Source organism: Heliangelus exortis, chromosome 1, assembly GCF_036169615.1.
Source record: "Heliangelus exortis chromosome 1, bHelExo1.hap1, whole genome shotgun sequence".
Classification (NCBI taxonomy): domain Eukaryota; kingdom Metazoa; phylum Chordata; class Aves; order Apodiformes; family Trochilidae; genus Heliangelus; species Heliangelus exortis.
This window is the reverse complement of record NC_092422.1, coordinates 155,820,826-155,830,714: the sequence shown is the minus strand read 5'-3', so window position 1 is coordinate 155,830,714 and position 9,889 is coordinate 155,820,826. Positions and strand designations below refer to the sequence as shown.

Below are 9,889 nucleotides of genomic sequence, written 5' to 3'. Positions count from 1 at the left end.
GCAGCCAAAGAAAATGAAGGTGAATTTGATGTATCTTCTTAGCTTGGAAGTGAGGAAGTGCTTCTGTATCCAAGCTGAGGTGTGTCAAGAGACAGCAAAGCAGGAGAAAAATCCATGGACTAGGAGCTTTTAGCACAGCCTTGGGACCAAGGCATTTGATGTCTATATTCAAATTCTTACTTCTGTAAAAAGACTAATACATAGGTTCAGAGGGTAATGTTTGAAGCTGCACAGTCTACACATACACAAACCTACAGCTACATATACCTACATTAAGTATTAGTTTTAGTCTACATTGTGTCAGTCTTTGGAGCAGAGAAACTTAACTGGTAACATTATTAATCCAGGCTATTTTAGCATTAGTAAAACATATGTAAAAAAAGACACCCCCCTTCCAAAACTAGACAAAAACCCCACAGCAATAGGATTTGGTGAGCTTCAAGCAGCAGTAACACCTGTGATAACCTAGTAGTGTTTCAGATTCAATGATCTAATTCCTCTTCTCAGCATTAAATTAAATTAAATTAAGGGATGTAATTCTGCCACAGTACTGGCAAATAACCTCAACTGAAAATCCAGATAATGAGGTTTTGTAGATTAAGTTAGTCTCACTCCAGGTTTCTCATTATGAAGACTAGGTAGAAACCTATTTGAATCCTCCTCCCTTCAGAAGGCAAACAAGGTGAGACATAGCTCTGGGTTACCTCTGTTACAACATGCAGGGAGATACAGACGGTAGCACATACCACTCAAACGTGAAAGTGTCAATCTTGCTGAGTTTGTCTCTGTTTTAACTTGCACTTGTCTTTACACTCAGACTTATACATGGGAAAACGTAAGTGACTGAAGAGCAGATATTTTTAGGAAGAGTGGGAAGGTCAGGCCTTTGCTTCTCATGGAAGTGCAGCCAGAAATGGCACCTTGCTCCATTACACGCTTGGAAAATACGAGCCAAGTAAAAGTACTAAACTCCTTTTCTACAAAAAAGCTAAAGGAGAGGAAGGGATGTAGTGAGGCCAGCAGGGCCATTCAGATCACAACCAGTAATTAATTAGTCTGAATTTTCATTACAACAGTGTACATGGAGATCTCACCTATTTGGAAACAAACAAAAAAAGCCTTCAGCAGCGAATGACTGGTTTTCACCTTAATATAGATTACACATAATGTGGTCATTTCTCTTGTTCATTCTAATTAACAGAAGCGTGGTCCCTTCCTCAGTCTCTTTCTGGCCCCATGAATATTTCCCTTATTCCTGTACAGTATCATGAGTTTCAACAGGCAGGACTGGAAAATGTTTCCATGTCAGTTTATAGGCTTTAGGAAAATAAGCTATAGATACACAGCAATCACAAGAACAGCTAGAACATTGAGAACTGGTAGGCAAAGTTAAAAATCTGGAAGTGGGGTCCTGAATTTACAAAAAGGAAGTCACATCTGCTTAGTAAAGTTTGCAGCTATTTCTGTCTCCCTTTGCTTTAACTAAATGATGGCTGAATTCACGTTTAATGCTGGCTTTGCTCTTAGGCCAAGTTTCCTCTTACCACAGTAGAAGCTCTGCTCAGCCCATCATTAATATTTACATTTGTGCTGAAGTTTCAGCAAACAACCCTTGAACTCCAAAGTGTTGTCTCTGATGCAGAAAGAACTCAGTGGTTTGTTACTGTTTACTGAAACATATCCTCAAGAAAATGCCTTTGCTAATATTACTGATCCTGTGCCTTTCTTTGAGAAATATTTTGAGGAGAATCATTGCACTAGAAACCAATTAGGTTTAAAACTGAGGAGCAGATCAATTCTATTTAATTTTTAGCTACAATTTTACAAATATCTAGATACAATTGCGATCCTGTCAGTCTTCCCCAAGTGATTTTTTTTTGCCTGTGACTCCATCTGTTTTTCTTATTTTCTCTCTTTTTTTACTTCCAGTGCAGAATTACTGTGCTGCCACAAACTTTCACTTAACAACCAAGCAAAGAAGCAATTTAATCTGCGGACTTTAATTCTATCCTGTACACTCCAAGTGCAAATACTGATTTAAACAGTGGCTAATTCTTAACAGAGTTAGTCAAGCAAATAAAGCTACTTACATTAAAATGTCTGCGAGATTAAGCTTTTAGGCTATATTTACACCACACTGAGCAGTGCTTTGTAGAGATACCCAAGCCAGATTGGGAGCTAGATGGTGGAAGCCAAGCCAATTAGGTTAGTCCTACAGACTTTCTTATCATAACTAGATTATTTCTAGGAGTCACTGATGTGCTGCTGATCATGATCCTATGAGGAGAGGCTGAGGGAGCTGGGGCTGTTCAGCCCGAAGAAGAGGAGGCTCAGGGGAGACCTCATTGCTCTCTACAACTCCCTGAAAGGAGGATGGAGCCAGGCGGGGGTTGGTCTCTTTTCCCAGGCAACTCTCAGTAAGACAAGAGGGCACGGTCTTAAATTGTGCCGGGGGAAGTTTAGATTGGATATTAGAAAGAATTTTTTCACGGAAAGGGTGATCAGACATTGGAATGGGCTGCCTGGGGAGGTGGTGGACTCTTCGTCCCTGGAGACATTTAAAAAGCGACTCGATATGGCACTCAGTGCCATAGTCTAGTGACTGTGGCGGTAGTTGTTCAAGGGTTGGACTCGATGATCTCTGAGGTCCCTTCCAACCCAGCCTATTCTATGATTCTATGATTCTATGATTCTATGTACTGTGCCATATAGAATCATGGAATGGTTTGGAGTGGAAGAGGCCTTAAAGAACATCAAGATCCAACCCCCCTGCATAGGCAGGGACATCGCCCACCAGACCAGGTTGCACAAGGCCTCGCGCAACCTGACCTTACACATTTCCAGGGAGGGGGCATCAACAACCTCCCTAGGCAACCTGTTCCAGTGTCTTTCTGCCCTCATGGTGAAGAATTTCTTCCTAACGTCTAACCTAAATCTACCCTCTCTCAGTTTAAAATCATTACCCCTTGTCCTGTCACTGCCCTCTCTGCTGAAAAGTCCCCAGCTTTCCTGTGGACTCCCTTCAGGCACTGGAAGGCAGCTATAAGGTCTCCCCAGAGCCTTCTCTTCTCCAGGCTGAGCAGCCCCAACTCTCAGCCTCTCTTCAGAGGAGAAATGCAAAATGGTTTGTTCAGGACCAGCCCTGGACTTTCTCAAGTCAGTTATGCAAATAGCTATCTCATAATTGGTAATACTAGTAAAGTAGGGATCCTTCTGCAGGGAAATGCTATGTCATTAAAAAAAAAACCAACAGCATCTTTCCATACAATACAGATATTTTTAAAGCACTTGTCTGTAACTGCTTGCTGGTTATGCCATTTTCAGCTGAAAATCAAACATGTATGATCAATTTTAGGCCACTATTTCAAAATTAAAGCTCATAAAATGAATAGTTTATTGTGTAGAACTCTCCCTGAACAGCTACCAAGGACTGCAGTTTTGTAAACGATGATTAAATTTAGCCATCATAAAAGGGAGTAATGGTAATAAACATCACTAAGACTTTACAACAATTTATTCCTCTTTATAAAACCTCTTATATTTAAAAAAAAAATTAATTAAGTGTAAAGTGCACATATGCACTATCTTAGTTAGAATTCTACTTGTATTTCCACCACAATGCTAAAATATAATTTAAAAACAATTAAAAAACATAGTGCACCAAGAATGCAGAAACACACTGCATCCCCAGAAGAAATACAGAACCATCAGTTGCCAACAAAGATGTTAAACAGGACCAGTCCCAACACTGATCCTTGAGGGACTCCACTTGTCACTGGCCTCCATTTGGACATGGACCTGTTGAGAGCCACTCCTTGGGTGCAGCCATCAAGCCAGTTCTTAATCCAAGTGATCCATCCGTCAAACCCATGTTTTACCAGACTGGAGACCAGGATGTCACGCAGGACTGTGCCAAAGGCTTCGCCCAGGTACATGATGCCATTTTCTCTTCACTTGTCTGTTGATGTTGTGACCTCTTCGTAGAAGGCCTCAAGATTTATCAGGCAGGATTTGCCCTCAGTGAAGCTGTGCTGATTATACCCAATCACCTCTTCATTATTCTTCTCCTCCAGCAGTGCCTCCAGGAGGATCTGCTCCATGATCTTAACGGGTACAGAGGTGAGAGTGACTGGCTTGTAGTTCCCTGGATCTTCCTTCTTTCCCTTTTCAAAAATGGGGATTGTTTCCCCTTTTCCAGTCAGTCCAGACTAATACTTTCAAATATTTTCCCCTCTGCCATCAAAAATCCTCCTCACCATTTTTAGTTACCAACCCTGATGCTTGTCTCCAAAAGCATTAAATTGATCACGGTAAGAAAGCTTATCAGAATTAGTAAATCCTTGGTTTAAAAATGACGAAGATGGAGACAGAGAACAACAAACAACAATCCAGTCCACTTTGCTTTATGAAAAAGGAACTGACAGGGCACGATCCCACAGATCTACTCACACAGCTATCTTGCTTGTAGCATGGTAAAGAATTGCATTTTAAATGATTTATATAAATAGTCCTGACTGTCCTTGCGTGTGTGAAAAATGTGTAGTTTTTTTTACAACAGCATCTCGAGTTTCACTCCATTTGAACTTATGTTTATCTGTGAACTCCCACAACACTGGAGTGTTTCCCATGGCTTTCTACCAAGGCAACTGCAAGAACTCTGGAATAATGACCTTTGATTTCTGAGATACACAGCACATGTTTGTATACTGGAAAATTTAAATTCCTTAGAGAACCTGGATCCAAAAATGCCCCCAAGTTAAAACACACCACAGGAAACTGAATACATGGGGTTGTTTTTTTGGAAATATGATCTAGGAACATGCTGTAAATCAGTATAATAAACCATAAGCAAGATAGCTGTGAATAACTATAATTTTAAAAGTTTTAAAGTTGAAGATTCATAAAAAGGGACTTTCATAAAAATCTAAGAAGTCATGAGCAGCACTGAGGCAGAAGATCAGAAACAACTGACCACTGTCTCTTCCAGTACCAGAAGATATGGTAAGATGTGAATAAGAAAGCCTACAGAGGGTGGAAGCAAGGACAGGTAGCCTGGGAGGAGTACAAAGGAGTTGTCTGAGTAGCCAGGGATTCAGGTTAGGAAAGCTAAAGCCCTGGCAGAAATTAAAACTGCCAAGGGTAACAAGAAAAGGTTCTAGAGGTACATCAGTGAAAAGACTTGGAAAAATGCCCTCCAGAAGGGAATAGAAAACCTGGTCTCATGGGATACAGAGAAGTCAGGTGTACTCAATTACTTTTTTGACTCAGTCTTCAGCAACAATTCCCAAGTTGCAGAGGGCAAAGGCAGGGATTGGGAGAAGGAAGATCCTCCTACTATAGGAGAGCAGGTTTGAGACCACTGGGAAGAAGTGGCATCACTCAGGCATGAATAAAATATTCATTTCAGTTTGGATCATGAACAGGAACACACTACTGTCAACAACCACCACCATTACTAACTTCAACTTTTTGTGCTTGTGAGTAGTCTAGCTCTGCTTTAGAGCCTTGCAATAGCACTGCACATCCCTAAACATTCCAAGAGAATACCAAGAGGCAATTATCCCCACAAGAGCACAGAAACAATCCCCTCCTCCCCCATCACCAGCTATGAAAACTTAGCTACAGTTGCAACTGCGTAACTTAAGGTTTAATATACTGATGTTTTCACCATTCATCACTGAGAGCTGTGATGCTATTCTGAAGCACTGTTTTAACCCCATGTGCCACATGGCAGTCCAGGCTTTCCTGCAGTCCATCTCTGATCTAACTCAGTCTGGTGACAGGCAACTATTACACTCCCCCCCAACCAGACCCACTTCCTCACTCCAACAATATCCAGATGGTATTTGTCTTTACCACATTCTCATTCCCCACTCCTAATTCTGAAAATAATTCTCTCATGTTTCCCTGTCAACACAGGAACTTGCTTTCCCAAATAAGCTGCTGCTTATATCAGAACTCCTCTTCCATCAAGATTTTCTTATCTTTAACTCCGTGCGTGCCCGCAATAACAAATGAGTTGACCCATTTCCAAGTACAACCTTGATAACTAATAAAGCTTTTAAGAGCCTGTTGACACCTGTGTTACCACGCACCATACCTACCCACATGACTCTGTGAGAATCCCATCTAGTCCTTTGTTTAAAGCAGCTCCTCAGGTGCAGCCTACAAGCACTCTCATTTCCAGAGACAGCCCAAGGAAGCCACAACATCAGGCTCTTTGGTTCCTAGGAAATGCATCAGAGTTTGGATTACAAAGTTGCCCTGGCTAAGGAGTATCATCTTCAGCTACCAAAATCCACATCATTTCAACCTCCCCATTTATATTTTTAGGGAACAAGCATGGGATCTGAAAGCATGAGTGCTTCATATTTAAATTCAGTATTAGGAAGGACTGTCAGCAGACTAACAACAATGCATCAAAACATTTTTATTGACTGATTTAACTACATCCTTTGATAACTTCCATCATCCTAAAAAAAAGTCTGTCCATACCTTGTTAGAATTGCATTGTTATATGAACAGAAGAACATACTATCTCAACTGTATTTAAAAAGGTATTAATTCAATCAAATATTTACAAGTGACACTTTTCTTGTTAAGACTGCTGTAAACCAGAAAATTTCACAACCAGTAAGGGGAGAATCTAATAAATTAATTGAGAGCAATGTTGATCACATTTTTGTTTTTATTTTTTTAGGGAAATCCATGAAGAATCCAACAACAGTGGTTTGACTCTAGATGGTTCTATAAATCTTGTGAAAGAATTAAAATGCTCCTTCAATAACAACCTCTGCACCACTGTAAAACTAAGCCAGTTTAAAAAAAGAAAGAAACAAACAAACTAAAAAACCCCACAACAAAACTATGTTGAGGTGAGTCTGCATAATTTTAAGTTTTTTATTTACTCATTTACCTCTGTTGGCTACAGAATTTTTTATCATATTTAGAATTTTTTACCTTAATGCTCAGAAACACAGAAAAGTGAAAATGCATCTTACAATGGAGGACGATATTCTCAAATTTCATTTATGCAACTAGAAACCTATCAACTCCTAACAAGTGCTTATTTTTCTTACTTTGCTCTATGATATAGCCCAAAATTAACTTTCTGTGAAGAAACAGAAAACTTTGTTCTAATAAAACAAGATAAACAAATAATTTTGGCCCCATGTCTGTAAAAAAAGAAAAAAAAAATAGAGTGAATGCAGGAAATCATATGCAAGTTCAAGGCAAAAAAACCCCTTACAGACTTATAAAACATTGCAATCAATCCAACCAGCCGTTCTAGAAGACCTGGGAAAGATTTTAAACAAACAAACAAAACCAAACCGTACTTTGCCAATCGATGCATATCTTTAAGATACAAAGCTGCAAGCAGAGAAGCCACTGCCTGACAAAAGGAGGTCTTCGTTCGGAAAGGGTGGTTCCCCCGCAGCCGAAGCGTGACACCAAGTGGTGGTTACTGTGTCTGGTTGTGCGCACACTGTAGCCTGCCTGACAAGGGCTGCAACAGGTCTGCTTCCTCTAGTGTTACAACGAATGCTGTATTAGTGATGGTAGTTAATTATGTTTCAATGTCTATTAAAATTTAGAGCACGTATCAAATATCTTCGAATGCTTTTCTTTCATTACCTGAATCTTAAAAAAGAGAAAAAAATATGCGTTTTTTATATAATCGATGCAAAAATTTGTCTAAACCTTTAGTATCAGAGATAAAAAGATCCACATCATATATTAATGCTGCATCATTCTAATGCAACCTGTGAAGTGTCATGAGTTACTTGCTATAACTGGGACAGAATTCTTGCCAAAGCTGTCCCCCAAAGATAATCCCATACAGCATTTACTTACAGACAGCACTACAGTACAGAAATATTTATTAGGTCACAGACTCAAGAAATAGAAAATCACCCTAATCTCTCCAAAAACACAGACTATAAAAGATACTAAAGAATTTTAATATTTTTAATCTAATAGACAGTGCTAGCCTCAACCTGGAACCAAAACAATTTATCCAAACTTGTCTAGATACTAAATAACCTGTAATGAGACCAAAGTGCTTTAATACAGTTAAAGCATTACTTGTCTTAGGTTCTATGCTCTGCCCTTCTAATAACACACTACAAATAATAGAAAGCAGTAATTAAGATTTTGTAGCTCTCTTATAGTCTTATTACATTTGTGTACTGGGAATGTGACTATTTTTCTCACAATATTCTCTGATTGTTACAATGATGTAATTCAAACCCTTGCTCCCAGAACTTCATGCTTTATTTTCACTTTTGACTACAAGAATTGCACTTCTGAAAAGGGCAGGGAGTCACAAACCACATCATTTGAGAATTACAATACCTTATTTTACAACTTTAGTGTGTGCAAATACTAATTTCAATGCAATTTAATAGTTACAAATATTCTTCAACTGTCTAAATACAGTAGGTTCTACAGAAAGTAACATGTATAATCTACCATTTGAAACAAAAACAATAAATAAAAGTTTTAGTATTAAAACTATGAAAATTCCTGTACATTGTACAGTACCTTTTGGTTAAGTCTTTTTAGCAAAAATATAGTAACGTGTTTTAAGCATTCCAGTTAAAGATGGTTCAGTATTAAAATTTCAAGGTTTTCCCATCATGAAAAAAAATATTGCATTTTTCCATAGGTGCAGCAGAAACTGTCTCTCTCTGAGCAAGTCTTCAGTCTTAAAAAATATATAGACAGTAAGTATGAATTCAAATGAAACATTAAAAAATTATAATACAGTACTGAGGATGTACGGTTGTTGTGCATTATGGATTTTACATTCCTTCTTAATTTGAAAAAGCAAAACTAGAGAGCCCATTGTATATCACTGAGTTCAGCTGGATCCCCAAGTCCTCCATCAGCCTCCAAGTAATTCATAAGGGCTGTCATAGCAGTGTCATCATTTTCACAGATTGCATCGAAATCCAGCTGAGAATTAGCACCTAGAAAATTATTATAACATTAACATATGCAGAGGAAGCATGAAGAATATAGTAACTTTCCAAACACATTTGTTTCTAAACAACACCTTAACAGCACTTTCTTTTGAAGCTGAAGCAAACAATTACATGTAAATGCTAAAATAAAAGCCAACAGACAAACAGAAATAATGGATGACCCCAACAGCTATAAAGACATGCATAATTTCATTTAAATGACTTAAAGCCTTGCCAATCCATTTCACTAGCTACAAATGCTAGCTAATAGAACTTGATCCATGCAATGAATTTCATGTCACTGAAGAATAAAACTACTTTCTGCTCTGTCACTTTAGTGGGAAACACAATCACGTACCAGAGTTCTCCTCTAGATGAACTCCTAAAACCTTAAGAGTTATTACTATATGTTATCTCTAGAAATCAGGGCTATACCCTTGCTTTTAAGAATAGTAAAGTAAAATGCTTTAGCTCAAGTATCAATTAAAAATGCGTCCTTGCCTGCCCTGGATAAATGCTGTTGGGTTTTTTGTTTTTTTTTTTCTTTTTCTTTTCCAAATCTTTACTTAAAGATTAGATTTTTTTTTTTTCCTTTGGCCTTTTTCTTCTTAATTTATATATACACTTATTTATAATATAAAGGGCCTACATCTAAACTGGAAGAAAGTTATAGATAATAAATAAAGCAAGACGTAGTAACTGAAGAGAGATGAAATAATTTCTAAGAGTTGAAATACAGAGTAAGCATAAACATTTTGTCATTATTTTTAACATACAAGGCATTCTCCTCTTACAGGGCCAGGGAATCCAAACCCCATAAAACCAGCTGCCTTAGTGCATACTTGAAGAAGGGGAGAGAAAAATATTATTTCTAAAACATTTTGACTAGACCTTTGTACTGACTATTCATAGTCTGCAGTTAA

At 38.2% G+C, this 9,889-nt stretch overlaps 1 protein-coding gene across 12 annotated transcripts in view; it reads right to left on the bottom strand.

Moving 5' to 3' along the window:
• Positions 1-6,870: 6,870 nt before the first annotated feature.
• Positions 6,871-9,889, bottom strand: part of BMAL2 (basic helix-loop-helix ARNT like 2) — a 41,095-nt gene continuing 38,076 nt past the window's right edge. For all 12 annotated transcript variants that reach the window (XM_071733203.1, XM_071733208.1, XM_071733207.1 and 9 more), the window contains one exon: positions 6,871-8,972. In XM_071733203.1, the coding sequence (XP_071589304.1) occupies positions 8,836-8,972 (137 nt within the window). In that variant the 3' untranslated portion in view covers positions 6,871-8,835. The remainder of the gene's footprint in view (positions 8,973-9,889) is intronic.